Source organism: Mandrillus leucophaeus, unplaced genomic scaffold (genome assembly GCF_000951045.1).
Source record: "Mandrillus leucophaeus isolate KB7577 unplaced genomic scaffold, Mleu.le_1.0 Scaffold123, whole genome shotgun sequence".
In the NCBI taxonomy this organism is placed as follows: domain Eukaryota; kingdom Metazoa; phylum Chordata; class Mammalia; order Primates; family Cercopithecidae; genus Mandrillus; species Mandrillus leucophaeus.
The window spans coordinates 4,702,932-4,724,151 of record NW_012100654.1 but is presented as its reverse complement, the minus strand read 5'-3'; the positions used below and the strand labels follow the sequence as shown (position 1 = coordinate 4,724,151).

At 36.7% G+C, this 21,220-nt stretch overlaps 1 protein-coding gene across 1 annotated transcript in view; it reads right to left on the bottom strand.

Annotated features, from left to right (window-relative positions):
* Nucleotides 1–21,220, bottom strand: part of KPNA1 (karyopherin alpha 1 (importin alpha 5)) — a 76,906-nt gene that overhangs the window by 34,798 nt on the left and 20,888 nt on the right. The window contains exons 2-5 of the mRNA XM_011971570.1: nucleotides 13,529–13,636; nucleotides 10,026–10,125; nucleotides 7,586–7,680; nucleotides 234–365 (exon numbers count right to left, since the gene is read on the bottom strand). Coding sequence (XP_011826960.1) covers nucleotides 234–365; nucleotides 7,586–7,680; nucleotides 10,026–10,125; nucleotides 13,529–13,636 — 435 coding nt within the window. The remainder of the gene's footprint in view (nucleotides 1–233; nucleotides 366–7,585; nucleotides 7,681–10,025; nucleotides 10,126–13,528; nucleotides 13,637–21,220) is intronic.

The window sequence follows — 21,220 nt, the reverse complement described above, 5'->3', positions numbered from 1 at the left end:
AGTAATTCTCCTGCCTCAGCCTCCCAAGTAGCTGGGATTACAGACACACACCACCACGCCCAGCTAATTTTTGTATTTTTAGTAGAGACAGGATTTCACCATGTTGACTAGGCTGGTCTCGAACTCCTTGTGATCCACCCACCTCGGCCTCCCAAAATGTTGGGATTACAGGCATGAGCGACGTGCCCAGCCGAAAAATTTCTTTCACCTGCTTCTTTTTGTTTCATTTTTACCTGTTCCTGGACATCTTCAAACTCTGAGCTGAGCAACTCTATGAAGATAGGCACAGCTCCTGCCTGAATCACAATCCGGGTCTGAAGAGAATTTCCTGAAGCAATATTTGTCAGTACCCAAGCTGATTCAAACTATAAAGATAAAAATAATTTTCATTATCATTTTAGAATGTAAAAGCTTATTTACTTATAACAGTAACATTTTCTGTACATGAAAAAAAGATTCTGAGATCATTATTTGCACGTAACCTATCAGTTGAGTACTTTATTAATTTTAAAAGAACATCCAGAAGAGACACCTCAACCTAGAAGAATATTCAGGGTGTCTAAAATTTCAGTTCAAGAAAGAGTAAACATGACACCATAAAAAGAATGAGGAAGTGTTACATATGCTGATATGGGATGATCTCCCAAGATATACATGAAAACAAAATGCAAACAGTGTACATTAATATGGCATTATACCATATTTTCTAAAAGCGTTAAAAAGGAATACATGCATTAATTTACTTATTGCACAGATTATCTCTAGAAGGAGTTATAGGAAACTAAATACTTGTTGCCTGCATGGAAGGGTCATGGTAACTAGGGAACAAGGATGAAAAAGACATTTTTCACTGGAAAGCTTTATGTGCCTTTTAACCTGTACCATGTATGTTATCTTAAAAAAAAAAAAAAAGAAAAAAAGATTTACAAACTTCTGTAGAATGGGCAAAGTAAAATGGGGAGAGAATGTTAGTGTGAAACATAAAATATAGGCACAGTGAAAAAGGCAAAAGGTATCAAATGTTAGGTAGGTGAAAGGAGTTAACAGCACATAATGAAAAGAAATGACAACTTCAAAGCATAAGAGCTTCCAATAAATAAGAGGGCTCCAAACCAAAATACAGAGACAGGACTTTTTGGGCATTCTTAATAGGGAGGGAAAAATGAAGGTAAACTGACTAAAGGTTGATATATAGCATTATAGCACTGATAAACAGAAGATGTAAAGGAAATTATGGCCAACAAAAAATAGAGCATACTACACTAAAATATATCTCTAACACTAACTTGACTCTTTAGCCTAATATTGAGAAATCCAATAATGTACTCTATTTAGTTAAGAATTCTTAATTACATTTCAGATTGTTTCTTCCTCCGTTCTCTCTTCTATTTAATAAAGCAATACGCAGAAAAAAAGAAAAATTCCATGGTATGTCCTTTAAATCAGAGACAATAACAAGTCATCATCAAATGACCTGTGATTCTTCTAAGCTTCCAGATTAACTAAAAGGTAGCTGTCAGGTAGAAAACTAAATTCATTAATCTTTGGGAATAGAGGAAGACAGAGGAAATGGGCAATCTGATCAAATCACATTCAAAGCTATGCTAATGATACAAAATTCATAGCGGAAGACACATAACCAATGGATGTTCCAAAGAAAACTATAAAAGTGACACACATGAGTGAGGTAAGGGGGTTTAGCAGCAGCAGGGAGGCCCAGAGTAGGAGCACTTCAGTTAAGGAGCCCGTATCTGGTCCCTTTTTGTTATAACAAAAATTCTGGAGACTTGCACATTAAACCCCAGGTACCATGAAATAAAAATTCTTCCCATATTTATCCCTGTGATTAAATTACTAATGAAAACAACACTCCGACCCTTTCAGTACGTCTGAATTAAAACTTCCCATTTGTACCGTACTTTATACTTTCTTTTTCTGAGACGGAGTCTCGCTCTTGTTGCCCAGGCTCGAGTGCAATGGCACATTCTCAGCTCACTGCAACTTCCGCCTCCCAAGTAGCTGGGATTACAGGCATGTAACATCATGCCTGACTAATTTTTGTATTTTTAGTAGAGACGAGGTTTCATCATGTAGGTCAGGCTGGTCTTGAACTCCTGACCTCAAGTCATCCTCCCATCTAGGCCTCCCAAAGTGCTGGGATTACAGGTGTGATCCCGGCCACTTTATATTTTCAAAGTACTATTCACATACTCGCAGAGGATCCCTACAATAACCCAGAGATGTAAGGTATCTGGCTTTTCTTGTGTACAAATGAGGAAACTATCCAAAAAAATCCAACAATTTGACTAATGATTCGAGTAATGTTACACAGTCCAAGACAAGGACTGTTACAGCCTCCTAATCTAATACATTATGAAGCCCAGTCATAGTTTCCTGAAACATAATGCTGACCCAGAAATATTTCAATTGCCTGTAGTTTGGATATCTAGTGCAAGAAATTTTAAATAACAGTATGCCAGATTATTTATACTAAAAAAGAAAAAACAAGTTCACCTAAAATGTAGTTTCTTTTGCTTACTAGGAAAATTAATTTGTAAACCAGAGTCATATGATGTAAGTATAAAAAGCAAACTGTCCCACCACAAGGCAGGCTCAAAGTTCAATAAACAGTCCTCAGATACTGCAAACATCAAGTCAAATAAAAGGAAACTGTAAGGAAAAGTAATCTGGAAAAAAAATAAGACCAGAATACACACCGTCTGTATAAAAGAAAAAGATTACAGTGAGATTTGGATGCAAATAAATTATAATTATAACCTGGGTACATAGGGATATAGTACAGAGTTATTGGTGAGAAAAAATTACTTAGAATACTAATTGGTGCCAGCATTCAAACTGCTATTTTGAGTTTAGCACCAAAGATCTCAGGGGAAATGAGGGAGAATTCCAGAAGCTACACAAGTTAATAAAATACAAAAGCAAAACAATTCAAGTGACAATGACTAAGAAAATGAAAAATAAGTGAATAACAGCCTGAATACAGATGGTAAAAAGAGAGAGAAATTATTACATCTTAGCAAAAGAATAACATGCCAGTTATGCTCATCACTAAGTAGTACACAATGATGATAACCTCTGAATGCAATTCAGGAATGAAAATCAATAACATCTTTGCTATTACTGGGGATAGAAGTAAATGGGTAACTCTAACAAGAGGACCACTGAAAATACAACCATATTCATGCATTAAAAAGGCAATAAAAACACACAGGGTGCTGATTACTTTGCTGTTTTCACTTTGTGAAAGCTAATCAAGCTGTATTTGTGAAATTTTCTACACCCATCTACACATGTGTGATATATATGTATGTTTATGCATGTATCCATATATGTATGAGGGGGGGGAGTAAAAAACAGAATTTCCCTGAGTATAGGTCTGTCTCTATTAATGTTAGAAGAAGTAACTGTTAAACGTATTTAAGTATACGTTTTTAAAAATTAGATGTACTTTAAACTACATAACTTCCCTTTCATCATAGTCTATACTTTAAAGCTGTACTCCACTGAGATTTGCCATCTATTTTTGTTTTTTTTTTTTTTTCTAAATGTTTCAGCCTTGGGTACTAGATTAGAATTTAACAAGAAATAGTTGTGAAATGGGAAAGCCTAGAATTGATGGCAAACACATATGCATAAAGTGATGATAGAAACAGCCAAAGAAATTAATTAAAGTAAGCAACCCTACTACGAGGAAATCATTAACCTGGAAAAAAAAAAAAATCTAAGAAATGGTATTGCTGAAGTAACAAATGGTGGCCAAATAAAATTTTCACTTCTTTTATTGTTTTAAACTATTATATTCTTAATATCCAAGAATGGCACCATACAAGGAAACACGCTATCATGCAGCTGTAACTACTTACAAACTGTAATTCCACTCATTATTTTTCACTGTCCTGAACTCACTAAATAAGGCTACAACTGAAATCTGCACACTGAAGGTTTGATGTTTTCTCTCTTCCCTTTCTTAGTCTCTACCTTCTGGCGCTCAGTTCCTTAAATAAGGAAAATGAGAATCCAAAGCTGAAGTACTTCTGACCTCCTATCAAGTTTCCCACTCCAGGTTGAGGTACGCCTGGTTCCCTTTCTCCATTTGGATCAGGACTCTGTTGCTGGCCACTTTGCCGGTTCCACTCTGGTTCCTAGCAAATGCCAGGCTCACCTGGAGAGCAAGTGAAAAGAAAGGCTCACATCAGAAAAATAAACCCAGATTGCAAACTCTGCAGAGAACACTGCCTGAGTCATCTGAGCAACTTTCCAGGAAAGGCAGAGAGATCAATGAAGATGGGAAAAGACACAGGAGGATGAAGGCTTACTGCAGTTTATCACATTAAGCTTTTAGAGGGGACAAGAAAGGCAGAAAAGGGGAAACTAAGCCAATGTAATTCAAATTTACAATTTTTCAAGGATTATCTGTCTAATATTTGGAAACAGAAGGCAATATATTTATTTCTAGCTATTTTTATAAGCTTCTATAAGAAAGTTTGGGAATGCCACATCTCAGCATTGCAAAGGACAGTACAAAGATACTGGGCCTGGACTCAAAGAACCAACAGAATAGGCTCACAGACCATGCCGTAAACCAGACCAGTCTCATGACAAGGGCTCAAGTCTATCTGAGACCTAGATGTCACTGAGCTTGAGAATGCTCTTAGCTAAAAGGCATTGTTTGCTTCCAAAATCCTAGATTCCACCCATGTTCACCTTCAGTACCTGGGCAGCAATGCTCAAAGCAGGCACTTTTATCTCCCTGGTTTGAGGTACCTTCCTGACTTGGGAAGCCAGAAAGAACATAAAAAGACCCTTCACTAGGATTCACAGTTCTTTATCTATGGAATGAAGAAATTAAGTTTGTTCACAAGATTTATTAGTGAGCTGAGCCATCAAATTTCCTCTTGGCACCACACAGTATGACTCTCCTTCTGGAAGAGAAATGACAAAAGCCCTATTCCAAAGCTGCACTATTCAACTTTTAGTAAGCAGGTAAAAGTATCAGGGATAGCTTACATCTGTGTGCTTTCCAAGAAGACAGAGGAAGGAGTAACCTCCAAGCTTCCCAGAGCATGTCTAATTACTTGAAAACATGGTAGAGCAACAAGTCTCCTGGCTTTAAGGTCTCTCTCAATATACTTGCCCTTCTTGCTTCTAGGTGGTCAAAGGTCCCCACTAGTCACAGTGGAGAAAGAACACCATGGTGTCCTTAAATGTGCACATAAAAAAGCTAGAGATAGATGGCCCGTAGATAACAAACAGGTTGGTTATTTCTCAGTCTTAGGACAGCTAAGACTATCCTCATAAAATCATGAAGTTATCACTTCCAGAGGAATCATTCTGCAATATTTCAGCCTAATTATTAGTTTGCACAAGGGTGGAATCTGGGAGTTTACGTAGAAACAAATTAGAGATTTCTGAAGGCTTTCATCTTTAGATGTGTTAAAATACAAGTTCCACAATTACAGAGTAACGAATTAAAAAAAGATGTAGAATGTCTTAGCCAGAAGAGGGCACTGTCTGAGAATATACTTGTACTTTTTAAGGAGTACAAGGGAATGCAGAGATGTGGAAAGATCCATTTCTCCGACTTTTTTCATTTTAGATCTGAAAGGTTATATACCATCTATCTTTAATGCATAAAAGAACTAGACTTCCACAACCACCTAATAAAAACTGCCAGATCAAGGAGTAAATTCAGTATCTCTCATCTACTCTCATTCCCAGAGACAGGATAGAAACACTTTTTTCAGCACGAACAAAATAACTTTCCCTACCTCCCTCTTCCTACAAAGCATTTCAAATGATAAACTGCAGTAAGGTTCCTCATTTGGTCCCTCTGGTTCTTGGCAGGTTGCTTAGGGGATCAGGCTCTGTTCTCTGCAGTGTTGTTTGTCTGGATTTCCTTTTTTCCTGAGAAAAGTCTCTCTCTTCCCTTGCTCTCAGGGTGAACGTGATTATTTTTCAGGTGTCTGATGATCCTGGCCTTAGATGGGGACCAGAATTACAATCCAGGAGGCAGCTAGCAAAACAGAACCTTAATTCAAATGAGCATGGGAACTGGTAAATGTCAAACTGGAGAAGAAAAACTGATGGGACATTGAAGTACTCTACCTTTTCTGGATTTCTTGTTTTTCCTCTGGAAGGAACTCATCACCGCAACAAAGAGTGTAAAACAAAGAGAAAGAAAGGATAGGAGGAAAGGAGAGAAAACATCAAGGCAAATCATCAAGTTGTAGGAATAATCTATAATGGTGTGGACAGTAAGGAACGTGGGGACAAGAGCTATCATTTACAAAAATGCCCCAGTGTCTACATGGTTCCAGTCTCAGAGTAAAGAACAGCACACAAGGGATGGGGGATATCTCTATGATTAACTAGTTTTTGGCCAATATCTTCTTAGAAAGATAATCCCATTTTGTGATCAACTTGGCATCTAACCAATTTTTGTAGTTACATAGTCTCAAGGTCTAAGCCTTTGAGATTAGATCCTAGAGGTGAGAATTTAGGGATCACATATATTTGTTACTAATAAAGGCACTGACTCAGTTGGTTACTCCAGAGAAGTTTACTAAAAAATCATCAGTTTACTAAAAACCCAACTTTATCCGGGCGGGGGGGAAATAGTATTTTAGAATTTCTAGATAACTTCCAGGATGACAGTCAGCTGACTGTTGGTTTCTTTTCTTATGAAAATTACTGAATTCCTGGCTGGGCACAGTGGCTCACGCCTATAACCCCAGCACTTTGGGAGGCCAAGCAGGTGGATCACTTGAGGTCAGGAATTCAAGATCATCCTGGCCAACATGGCAAAATCCCGGCTCTACTAATAATACAAAAATCAGTCGGACGTGGTGGCGGCCGCCTATAATCCCAGCTTCATGGGAGGCTGAGGCAGGAGAATCACTTGAATCTGGGAGATGGAATTTGCAGTGAGCTGAGATCTTGCCACTGCACTCCAGCACCGGCGACAGAGCAAGACTCTGTCTCAAGAAAAAGAAGAAGAAAAAAAACCAAAATTCTGAATCGAGATTACAAAATTTCCTCTTGGAATCTCTTATATAGTAGAGTACTGAAAGCCTAAACTGACACAGCAGTAAGGACACAGATTCCTGACAAGGTTATCTCCTTATTGGCTTTTTGTGGGGTGGAGGAAGAATTAATTAGGAACAGATTTGGGAATTAATGAGACTCTGATCTAGCCCATGTTACACCATCCTGAGAAAGTCACCAAGTATCATTTAAAACTCCCTCAAAACAAAGTTTATGTAGCCCACACTTAAGTTCCTAGCTGTAATGGCTCCTCTGCTGTAAACATTTCCCGATTAGAGAAGTATTATCCACAATCAAAAAACATTTTAAATGATTAAAAATGACAAGAATTATAAAGAATGTAATGAAGGCCTACATGTTAACAAAGCTATAAAAGCAGCTTGCAATGCAGTTGTCAGGAATATCATTATAAACAAACTTAATTCTTCATACAGATAAAAATTAGTAACAAATTTGTGTACAAAATAAAAATTTTCAAAGGGAATTAAGTTATGAGGCAATAAATAAAAATTATTCGCACCTGCAGTGTACAATTCTCTTTTCGTTTGAGGAACTCCACAAACCTTGCCACTACTCCTGGTGTGCTGATAACTTCATCAATAGGAGGGTTAGGTTCTGTTTCCCCATAAAATAAAAGAAAAAAAAAAAGTCCTTTGATTTCAATGCAAGAACTTGACACTCAAAACTCCTTAACATCCCTCCCTCCATTTACCATCTCTCATGTTCGAAATCTATCCAAAACAAATGAAATGTCAAATTGGGTTTATCACTTTGAGGATAGGGTAGTCTGAAAGGTTTCACAATGAAGACAAGTCTCAATATAGGAATAAAGGATGGGAAGAATTCTTAAAAATTAAAATTACTGCATCCACTTTTTAGAAAACCTAGAAACCAGGGGGCAAAAAAACCCTCAAAAGACCATTGTTACTGTTCTGGTATACTTCCTTCTAGCCTGTTTCCTATACATGGGTTTTAGGTCTAACTGCTCTTGTCTGTTGTAAATCGTCTTAAGGAATTGCATTACAAGATTCTCAGTAGGCCTGTAGAATTTAATTGTTTACCTGTAGGAGCTAGCAAGAATTTACGAAGACTGACCTGCCAACTTAATCTCACTTTCATTCATGATAATACAGTATCCTATAAATGATGTCACTCAATCAAAACTTATAAGGCAAATAGGAAGGAAATGTCATAGACAATCAGATTAATAACTTCAGTCAGAGACTGACAAAGTTACTGATAATATGCATGTGGCAATGCCAGAAAACCAGCAATTAGATCACAATACTACTAGGGAGACTCTTACCCAAGTCAATGGCCTTACTGAAAGAGATGACTAACGGTACAATGTTAATTTGGAGAGGACTCTAATGACATGCCATTTACCTGGTTCAACATTTCTATTAACCACTCAGGTAAACACAAAAACAAATTTGATGATTACAATAAACTAGTTAATACGCTGAGTTACAGAAATAACACAGAAAAAGAACAACAATAAGTCAGAATAGGCAACAACAACAACAAAAAACAGAAATAAAGCAAAGTTCAGCATCTAAATTGTTTAAAACACAATTTTAAAAAATCTACATGACTTTACAAACAAAACCTACAACAGTTCAAAAAGAAAAGCACTAGGGAGTTTAGTTTGCTGAAAATTCAACAAAATATTACTATGCCACGACTATCAAAATAACTAGCTACCTTGGACTACATTATCAAAACAGACACTCTCAGGGCAAAGAAGGTAACCTCTCACCATACCCTAAATAAATAACAACATATCTGAAATACTGGATTCTAGTTACCACATTTTTAAGAGGGATGGTGGCAAACTAGAATACATGCAGGAAGGTAGTAGAATGGTGAAAGCCCTTAAAAAAAAAAAAGCACATTACAGAAGAAAACCATTAGGCTTAGCATGTTGAAAGAGATAAGACTTTTTTTAAAGGGGTGAGGAAGTATACATTTCCTTCAAATATTTTTAATAAGCAGTCTGCAAAAGACAATTTTTTTTTTCGTCTATAGTGGTAGCTTTTTATTCCACTTAACCTCAAGGGATATATTAAATTTTTTTTAATCACCAATGACTCTAAACAACCATAACTTTATACTGGAGGGTTTAAGTATTTACTACCAACATTATAATCTGGTTCAGAATTCTTTTTACTTGCCCAGGTTGATAACAAATATCAGATTCCATTCTACACTAATTATACCAAAAAAAGTAACTACTGGCTGGGCGCAGTGGCTCATGCCTGTAATCCCAGCATTTTGGGAGGCAGAAGCAGACGGATCACGATGTCAGGAGATCGAGATCATCCTGGCCAACATGGTGAAAACCTATCTCTACTAAAAATACAAAAAAAAAAAATACAAAAATTAGCTGGGCGTGGTGGCATGTAACTGTAATCCCAGCTACTCAGGAGGTTGAGGCAAAAGAATTGCCTGAACCAGGGAGTTGGAGATTGCAGTGAGCTGAGATTGTGCCCAGCCTGTGCTCCAGCCTGGTGACAGAGCCGTCTTAAAAAAAAAAAAAAAAAAAAAAAGTAATCACCCTGCCCACCAGTAAATCCATTCTTAACTTTCAGTGGTAAATTGCTGACATTAAAATCAACAATCATAGCTCTTTCAAGGAATATTTTTAAAGTTCCTCTATAAAAAAAAGTTAATCTCTCAATTTGAATTAACATGAGATACTGACTACTATTCTCTATAAGGTCTTTTATAAAATAACCCAAAAATGAAAATAATTTTGCTTTCTGATCCTGGTAAGATCCCACAAATACACAGGAAACTTAAAATTTAGGCATGGTTCACAATTACATGTATGTCTACGCTTTTATCCTTTTATTGATAAATATACTCCAAAACAAATTATCTGTGGTATGAAAAACAGATTATGGGAAAGTAATTTTGTAGAGAGATGAAAAAATATACTCAACATATTCATAGCTCACCTTTTGAAAGCAGTTTCCTGAATTTCTGTGTTGCTGAAAGCTGTTGCTCTGGGCTTTTGGAAAATATCATTTCAATCATGTCAGAAGTGATGACACCACCCTGGGATCACAAACAAAAAGAACATATAATACATTATCAACCTTAATTCAAAGGAAACAAAGGTAACAGATACCATGGCCAAGTTATTAAGTTAACCATACTTCCCCAGAAGTTACACAAAGGTAGGACAATCTTTACATGTAGAAACGTGTAAGATGATTAATAATATAATGAAGCCAAATTCTCTATCATTAAAAAGCTCACAGTAGAAAGTAATCTTACTAGTAAATAAGACAAGGAGCTTATTGCTCTTCCCCTTCTTGTTCATCACATAGTTGGCTCTTCTTTATCAAAATTAAATGTTAAGTTTTAAAAGATGGCTTTTCAAGACCTCCAAGCCTAAAGTAGCCACTCTATGTCTATCACATCACCCTATTTCAATTGTATGCCCAGCCCTTATTACACTCCCAGATATTTTTCTGTGTTCCTCCAGTATACTGTAACCTCCTTGTAAGCCCAAGACTCTGTCTGTCTTACCACTCTATCACACTGAGGGCTGGTGTACTGCAAATGCTCTGCAATATTTATTGAATGAGTATATAGAGTGGTCCTGTATAAATCTAGCCACTGCCAAATTCAACAGCTGACTCTTAAACTTATTTAAAATTTATTTCTTGTTATATTAAAACTTTCCAGTTTCCCACTACCTCCTTGCTTTATTAGAATGTTTCCATTTCCCACCATAACTCATCCCCAGTATTAGCAGTTAATTTTCTTCTCAGGGTTATTTGTCACAAAGAAACAAAGTTCTTATTTCATGAAGGGTAACAGTCAACAAGATGAATTGTAAAGAAAGCTGCACTAAGCTGCAAATGCTGGATGACTGGTAAGCAATATCTAAAAATCCTCATAGGGGAATATATGAAACATTCTACTCAAGAATCAGAAAAGTATTTTCAAAATTGCAAGACTCATTCCTAAAGGTTTCTATATGATTTGTTATGAATATGTTTGCATAAACACATTCATATATATATACACACACACATTAAGCAAATATCTTTTTCTTCCCTCTCTTATCCTCTTATAGCAAGCTGTACTGACTTTACATCACACTATTTAAGTACTGTTAACTTTACATTATAATATTTAAGTCACAGGCTATCAAGGACAGGAGTGAACATCACCCAAAGATTTTGTATCCTCTTCTGCAGAGTAACTACAGATGTGCCTCAACTTACAATGAATGGGGTTATGCCCCACTAAATACATCATAAGTTGAAAACATCGTAAGTAAAAAATACACTTAATACACCCAACCTACCAAACTTCATTGCCTAGCCCACCTTAAACATGCTCAGAACATGTACATTAGCCTAAGCTGAACAAATGATCTAACACAAAGTCTATTTTATAATAAAGTGCTGACTATCTCATGTAATTTACTTAACACTGTACTGAAAATGAGAAACAGAGTGACTGTATGGGTATTCCAAATACAGTTTCTACTGATTGCATATGGCTTTCACACCACTGTAAAGTTGAAAAATCCTGACTTGAACCCTCATAAGTCAAGAACCATCTATATATTTTCAGTTGCACAAAAGAAAGTTGTAATCTGGCTGGATGTGCTGGTTCACGCCTGTATTCCCAGCACTTTGGGAGGTCAAAGCGGGTGGATCATGAGGTCAGGAGTTCGAGACCAACCTGGCCAATATGGTGAAACCCCATCTCTACTAAAAACACAAAAAATTAGCTGGGGGTGGTGGCGCACACCTGTAGTCCCAGCTACTCAGGAGGCTGAGGCAGGAGAATCACTTGAATCCGGGAGGCAGAGGTTGCGGTGAGCCGAGATCATACCACCGCACTCCAGCCTGGGTGACAGAGCAAGATTCCCGTTTCAAAAAAAAAAAAAAATGTTGTAATCTTAGATAAGGTACAGCTTTGCTGTTACCTTTATTTGAGACAAAGTATATGGTGTAAGGAGATGTGTATGGATACCAACTGGCAAGGGGTAGACTATGATGGTTAATTTTATGTGTCAACTTGACTGGATTATGATATCCTGGTATCCAGTTATCTAATCAAACACCAGTCCAGATGTTGCAGTGAGTGTTAATTTTTAGATGTGATTAAAATTTAAACCAGTATGCTTGACGTAGACGGCCCCATAATGCAAGTTGGCCTCATCCAATCAGTTGAAACCCTTAAGAGCAAAGACTAGGTTTTCTGAAGAAAAAGGGATTCAACAACATCAACTCTTAACCTGAATTTATACTGGGCCAGTGTGCCCTACAGATTTCACACTTGCCAGCTCCCAAAGACATGAGCTACTTTCTTAAACTAAATTTTTTTCTCTCAGTAGTTCTGTTTCTCTGGGGAACCCTGACTAATACAATCCATAAAACACTTTATATTCACTTAACAGTTCCTCTTTTAAAAAACTGGAAAGACTAGCTTTCTGAAGGGCCTAGAAACTTTCATTACAAAATGATGGCATTGGCTATGTCTGTTGAATTACAAAGGAAATACTACTACTACCCCCCCCAACTCTCAAAGAAAGTTGGTTCATGTAAACTGGCGATCTATGAAATGAAATAAAAACAAAAACGACAAAATACCATGAATAGTATGCCACCATTTACCAAAAAAAAGGTGGGGGAGAAGAGAACATTTTAATATACAAAAGTTCTCAGAAAGAATAAATAAAAATTAAATCTAGATAGGTCTAATCCATACAAATAAAGCATGACTTTTATCTCTTCATGTTAAAACTTCAAAAAAGTAACAAAATGGTTTACAACAGAAAAATCCAACAGTTCTGATGTGGAATCAAGTTTTTAAATCATACAAACAGGTCAATTTTGTAAATGAATTAAAAAATCATTATTTTCTTTAAAGTATCTCTTATGGCTGGGTGTGATGGCTCAAGTCTGTAATTCTAGCACTTTGGGGGGCCAAGGCAAAAGGATCACTTGAGGCCAAGAGTTCACCTGGGCAACACAGTGAGATCCCGTCTCCACAAAAAATTTTTAAATTTGCCAGTCATGGTGGCACATGCCTGCAGTCTCAGCTATTTGGGAGGCTAAGGCAGGATGATCACTTAAGCCCAGGAGTTCAAGATTGCAGTGACCTATGATTGCACCACTGCACTCCAACCTGGGCAACACAGCAAGACTCTGTCTCTTCAAAAATAAATAAATAAATAAGGTATCTATTATTATTCAACTTTTAAAGAACAATTTTATCTTATAATTAGCTTTATAAGTTTTTATAGCAGAATTAATCCTTACAGTTTAACTGCACTTCATCCAAAATATGAACCATGAAATTAAGCACATTCTTTTTAAAAATGAAATGCCAAGTACTTTTTGTAGCCATCTAACCTTTTTTTAAAACTCAAAAGGAAATCTACATCTCATATCTTCATCACAAAAACACCAAAAAGAGTTCATTATCTTACTGGTGCCATCTCCATGTTATTGATCTGGGCCTCATGAAAGCCTCCATCTGACATAACTTCTTCTTCTGTTTCTTCTTCTGCTGTAGCAACATTTCTCCGCTTGAATAACTGAAATATAAAAGATTGGTAGTAATGTAAATGTAAATTCTAACACAAGGGAGTTCAACATTCAAATACTAGGCACCCCATTCAAAGTGGAGTCTTTGAAAATCATTTTTAAAATTCTAAAGTCATCGGCTTTTACTGATGAGTAACCATTTCAGATTTCTCCATAGTCTTACAATCAAATACAATTAACTATCACAATGTGTTATAAACAACACTTGATAAGGTAAAACTTACTAAGAGAGGCCTGATACTACATGACATGAAAAAAAAAGTTGGAAAAAGGAGCTGGGTCATGCTTGGACATTTTCCTCATCCCTTTATGTAAAGTATACAACAGGACAGTCCTAACAACGTACCAGGGAAAATGAAAATAAAAACTATGTTCAAATGACTTAATACTTCCCTCCTAATCTCCAAAGACGGTGGACTGAGGCTTCTGACCTTCCCAACCTATCCAGCAACCAGTGGCAACAAATGACGACTGCTTAAGCACTACCTTTAAAGCAGCCCCGTTAATTTGTATAGGCAAAGGAGACTAGTTCTCTCCAAAGTCAGCCAACTAGGGTGATTACCATTATATTCTTATGAGTCCTGGGCAGCACATTTATTCATCAAGCCATGATGGAGTAACAGTAACTTACCCTCTCTCACCCTAAACAACTGAAAACAGACAAAATACATAAAATAATGTTTCAGCCATTGGACAACAAGAAGCACAGAGCAGTGATCTCTCAGAAAGCAACACCCAAGATAAGCCCCATTACTGCCTGAGATTACTACGCAGACAGTTCCAGGCTGCACTGCAGGGAAGGTAAACTCAAACAGAGTTTAGATGCTCCTTGAATTTGAGGAAATAACAGTTCAGAGCTGAGAAGGCCAAGAGACCTAAAGTTCGCAAGGCAGAGTATAACATAGAAAGAACACCCAAGATCTACAGGAAGTTCCCTCTGAGATTTAACTTAATACTAATCAGCACATAATCATATTCTTCCAGAAGACAGAAGCAGAGATAGTACTTCTCAACTCATTCTAGGAGATCAGCATTACTCTAATACTAAAACCACCTACCGAAGACCTATTTAACAGTAGTTTCTTTTACCTAGTACATGTCCAGCTATCAAGAAAAAAATACAAGGCATACTAAAAGATAAAAAACACATTTTAAAGCAACAGAGCAAGTTCAGCTACGGCAATGATATTCAGCTACGGCAATGATATTGGGATTATCGGACTAAGAATTTAAAACTACGATTAATATGCCGAGGGCTTTAAATGAATAAAGTGGACAGCATACAAGAACAGATAGGCAATGCAAGGAAAGAGATGGAAATTCTAAAAAAGAACTAAAAAAAGCAAGAGATCAAAAACAACAGAAATGAAGAATGCCTTTGATTGACTTTTTAGTAAACAAGACACAGCTAAGGAAATAATCTCTGAGCTTAAGGAAATCTCATTCAAAATCTTTAAAACTGAAAAAAAAAAAAACAAAAAGGACTGACAAAAGTAGAATAGAGTATCTATGAACTGAAACAACTACAAATGGTATAATAAACATGGAATGGAAATATCAGGAGGAGAGGAAAGAACAAAAGAAATATTTGACACAATAATGACCGAGAATTTCCCCCAAATTAGTATCAGACACCAAACTGGCAGGCCACGGCTCACTAATGCAGGGCTCCATAACAACTGTTGCAGCACTAACTGAGTGGTTAAGTTAAATATTAAAAGCTGAAAAAAGTCAGTGCCCTTATACAAAGGCCGGAATGTAACAAAAGCCCACCAAGAGTTTTGCCTGGGCCTTTCCTGGGCCTTAAAACATAACAAAGAAACTCCCCAGGCCTCCACAAACAAGTTTATTGGAGGTCTGAAAGAACGCCCCAAACCTCCCTGAGCAGGAGAAAAGATAAGGGTAATCACCCCAGCACCTGGATTAAGTAAATTTACTGAGACTCCAGAGGAAGATCTTCAAGACTCGGACCTTAGAGATTGAAAGAAGTTAATCGCTTATGTCTTCAGATAAATACACACTTACATGTAGACATATAGCTTAAAAGGTATATATAATATCTGGAAAACTTTGTAATTTTGAGTTGGTCTGGCAATAATTTCTAGGCCTTCTCCCTGTAACCGGTTACAAAAATAAAAATTCTCTTCCTCCCCAGTTGATCTGCCATCTCGTTATTGGGCCACGAGAAATAGCAGCCCAACCCTCAGTTTGGTCTGGGAACAAAACCACAGGAAGCCCAGAGAACACCAAGCTGGACAAAGGCCAAAAAAATCCCACTAAACCTAGGGATATCATTTTCAAACAACAGAAAATCAGAAATAAAGGAAAAACAATCCTAAAAGACAGGGGGAAAAACACTGTACTTACACATGAATAAAGATAAGAATGATAACCACACATGCCAGAAGAAAGTGAAGTGAAATATTTGAAGTGTTGAGAGAGAAAACCACCAAACTAGAAACTCTGAACCTTGCAAAATCATCCTTCAAAAGTGAAGAGATGAAATAAAGATTTTTTTAAGAATACTGGCCGGGCGCGGTGGCTCAAGCCTGTAATCCTAGCACTTTGGGAGGCCGAGACGGGCGGATCACGAGGTCAGGAGATCGAGACCATCCTGGCCTGACACGGTGAAACCCCGTCTCTACTGAAAAATACAAAAACTAGCCGGGCGAGATGGCGGGCGCCTGTAGTCCCAGCTACTCGGGAGGCTGAGGCAGGAGAATAGCGGGAACCCGGGAGGCGGAGCTTGCAGTGAGCTGAGATCCGGCCACTGCACTCCAGCCTGGGTGACAGAGCGACACTCCGTCTCAAAAAAAAAAAAAAAAAAAAAAAAAGAATACTAACAAAATTTATTGTCAGGAGACCTGCTTTCCAAGAAATGTTAAATGAAATTCTTTAGCAAAAAGGAAAATTATATAGGTCAGAAACTTGGATCTATATACAGGAAGAACACTAAAGAATGAATAAGTGAATGTAAAATTAAAACATTTTAAAAATTAATTTAGCAGGTAAAATTTTGTTTAAAATGGTAACAATGCATTTGATTATGTATGCTAATGTAAATATATATGAGATTACATATATTTCTGTATAAGTTAAATGAGTAACAGCAATGATACAAGGAATGGAAGGGAGAAACAGGATTATCTCATAGTAAGATACACTACCTGTGAAGAGGTATATAGTGTTATTTTAAAGCAGATTTGAGGTAGTTGTAAATATACATTTACAATCTAGGACATTCTAGGACAACCACTAAGCAAAGTAAAAAAGTACAACTGATATGCTAAGAAAGAGAAAATGGAAATCATATAAAATGCTCAAATATATAAAACCACAAAAGCAGAAAAAGAGTGAAAGACATAACTAGAAACAAAAAACAAGGGTAACAAATAGAAATCAGTAATGAATACAGTGAATATCAATCCAACTATCTTTGCAATTTCTTTGACTGTCAATAGTCTAAGTGCATCAATTAAAAGAGATTGTCAGATACATCTTGGAGTCATCCTATTCAAGGGTGAGGGAACTGGGGTATTATTTATACATCATCTTCCATCATCGGTTCAAGGTTGTTGGGGAATGTTAATTTTCTAGTACCTGCAACCTGCTACACAGATGCAAAATTGGAATTCAGTGGTCACAGAAAGTCCTCAGGTAAAGAAACACAGGTTCTGACATGTAGAAGTTGGGCCTGCATACAATGCAGGGGTGACAGAAAGGGCAGGAAACAGAAGAGGTCAGCTATAAAATACCTTTATATTTGTCAACATAATCACTCTACACCTTTACATTTAGTCCCACAATTCCTTGAAAGTACGCAGTATGTCCCACAATGCAAATCATTTTGCTTATACAATGTATTCCTTCACTGATTTTAATTTAATTGACTGAAATATTCAGTTCAATATTCTACATAAATCAGCATTTTGGCAAAAAATAAAGACTAAAAGAGACTGTCAAAGTGGATCACAAAAACAAGAACCAACTGGATGTGGTTTACAAGAAATCCACTTTAAATAAAAACACAGATTAAAAGTAAATAGATGGAGAAATATATATCATATTAACACCAATTAAAAGAAAGAAGAGTTGGCCAGGCATGGTGGCTCATGCCTGTAATCCCAGCACTTTGGGAGGCCAAGGCAGGCAGATCACATGAGGACAAGAGTTCAAGACCAGCCTGGCCAACATAGCAAAACTCCATCTCTACTAAAAACAAAAATTAGCCAGGCATGGTGGTGCATGTCCTGGCAGACAGAGGTTACAGTGAGCTGAGACCGCACCCCTGCGCTCCAGCCTGGGCCACAGAGCGAGACTCTGTCTCAAAAAAAGAAAGTGGAGTTATCTGTAATAATTTCAGACACAGCAGATAAGGCAAGTTATCAAGGATAAAAATAAGGATAAAAAGGTCATAAAAATAAGGATAAAAAGACATAATAATGCTTAGCGTGCATAAGCCTAAAAACAAAGTGTCTATGTAGGCAAAAACTGACAGAATTGCAAGGAGAAATAAATGAATTCACTATTACAGTTGGACACTTCAACGCCTATCAGAAATGGACAGATCAAGCAGGGAGAAAACCAGTAAGGACATAATTGAACTCAACATCAATCAACTGAATATAATGAATATCCACAGATTATGTCACAGAAGAAATAACAGAACACACATTTTTACACTCACATCAGATATTCATCAAGATAGACCACATTCTGGACCATAAAACAAAACTTAACACATTCAAAAGAACAAGTCATAAAATGTCTCCTCTCCAGCCACAATAAAATTAAATTACAAATCAATAACAGAAATATAATCAAAAAAAAAAAAACCCAAATACTTGGTAGATTAAATAACACACTTCTAATAACACATAGGTTAAAAAAGAGATCTCAAGATAAATTTTAAAATATTTTGAGCTAAATGAAAATAAAGGCACAACTTATCAAAATCTGTGGGATGAAGTGAAAGCAGTGCTTAGAGGGAAATTCGTAGCATTGAATGTATTTACCAAAAAAGACAAAAGATCTAAAATCACCTAATCAATCACCTTAAAAAAACAGAAAAAGAAGCAGTGAATTAAATCTAAAGTTAGCAGAAGAATAAAAATAAGAGCAGATATCAATGTAACTGAAAACAGGAAATCAAGAGAGAAAAATCAATGATAAAAACCAAAAGCTTGTTCTTTGAAAAGATCAATTAAACCATAAACCTCTAGCCAAGCAGACTAGCAAAAAGAGAAGAGGACACAAACTCCTAATATCAGAAATCAAAGAAAGAAATCACTACAAATCTCATGAAGATTAAAAGGACAATAAAATAATACTGGCCAGCCACAGTATACTGGCTCACATCTGTAATCCCACCACTTTGGGAGGCCAAGGCAGGCAGGTCACTTGAGGACAGGAGTTCAAGACCAGCCTGGCCAACATGGCGAAACCCCATCTCCACTAAAAATGTAAAAATTAGCCAGGTGTGGTGACAGGCACCTGTAATCCCAGCAACTCAGGCGGCTGAGGCACCAGAATCGCCTGGATCCGGGAGGCAGAGGTTGCAGTGAGCCAAGATGGCACCACTACACTCTAGCCTGGGTAACAGCGAGGCTCTGTCTCAAAAAAATAAAAATAAAAAAAGAATGCTATGAACAATTCTATTGCTACAAATTTTATTACCTAGATAAAATGAACCACTTTCCCGAAAGCCACAAACTACCAATAACTCACACAAGAAACAATCTAAATAGGCCTGTATTAAAAGAAACTGAACCAATAATAAACTTTCAAAACAGAAAACACCAGGACCAGATGGGTTCGCTGGTGAATTTTATAAAACACTTGGGAAAGAAATTATACCCATTCTCTATCATCTCCTACACAAGATAGAAGCAGAAGGAATCCTTCTTAAGTCATTCGGTAGAGGCCAACATCAGAGTATTCCAAAACTCGACAGAGACATTATAAGAAAACTACAGACCAACATGTTTTATGAACACAGGTGCAAAACCCTCAACAAAACATTAGCAAAACAAACCCAACAATGTATAAAAAGAATCACATACTATGATCAAGTGGGATTTATCCCAGATGTAAATTACTGGTCCAACGTTTGAAAATCATTAATAAAATCCATCACATCAACAAACTAAGGAAGAAAAATCACACAACCATATCAACAGATGCAGACAAAGCATATGAAAAAAAATCCCACACCCATTCATGATTTTAAAAATTCTCATTCCTCAACTTGACAAGGAATATCCAGAAAAAACCTACAGCTAACATCATACTTAAATGGTATGAAACTAGAAGCTTTTCTGCTAAGATCAGGAGCGAGACAAGGAGATTTCCTCTCACCACTCCTTTTCAGCATTGTATTGCAAGTCCTAATGGATTCATTAAGGCAAGAAAAGGGAAAAAGGCATGCTGATGAGAACAGAAGAAATAAAACCATCTGTTTTTCTCAGATGACATAGTTGTCCACATGAAGAATTCAAAAGAATCAATGAAAAAAAACCTCTGGAACTAATAAGCAATTATAGCAAGGTTGCATGATACAAGGTTAATATACAAAATTCAACTGCTTTCCTATACACCAGCAATGAACAAGTGGAATTTTAAATTAAAAACAGTGTCATTTACATTACACTCCCAAAAAACAGAATACTTAGGTATGAATTTAACAAAATATATATGAGATTTCTATGAGGAAAACTACAAAGCTCTGATGAAACAAATCAAAGACCTAAATAACTGGAGAGGTATTATTCCTATCTATACAGGAAGACTCAACATTGGCAAGATGTCAGTGCTTCCCAACTAGACCTATATATTTAATGCAATTACAACCCCAGAAAGTTATTTTCTATCACCAAGATGATTCTAAAATTTATATGGAGAGGCAAAAGATCCAAAATAGCCAACAAAATACTGAAGGAAAAGAACAAAGTTAGAGGACTGACTCTACCCAACTTCAAGCTTTATTGTAAGCAAGACAGCGTGGTACTGGCAAAAGAACAGACATACAGATCAATGAAACAGAATAGAGAGCCCAGAAATAGACCTCATAAATCTAGTACAATGATCTTTGACAAAGAAATGGATAAAATACAACGGTGCAAAGGTACTGTTTTCAATAAACAGTGCTGGAGTTCAACAAAGTATTAACAAAATTCAACAGCACATTAAAAGGATCATTCAATATGAACATATAGGATTTACCTCAGGGATACAAGGATGGTTCAACATACACAAATCTATGAATGTGAATCACGTTAACAGAACGAAGGACAAAAACGTATGATTGTCTCAATAGATGCAGAAAAAGCACGAGACAAATTTCAACATCCTTTCATAAAAACTCAATCAGGTATAGAAAGTATTTACCTCAACACAATAAAGGCCATATATGAGAAGCCAATAGCTAGCATCATACTAAACACTGAAAAGTTGAAAGCTTTTCTTCTAAGATCAGAAACAAGACAAGGATGCCCACTCTTGCCATCTTCACTCGACACGGTGTTGGAAGTCCTAGCCAGAGTAATTAGGCAAGAGAAAGAAATAAAAGGCATCTA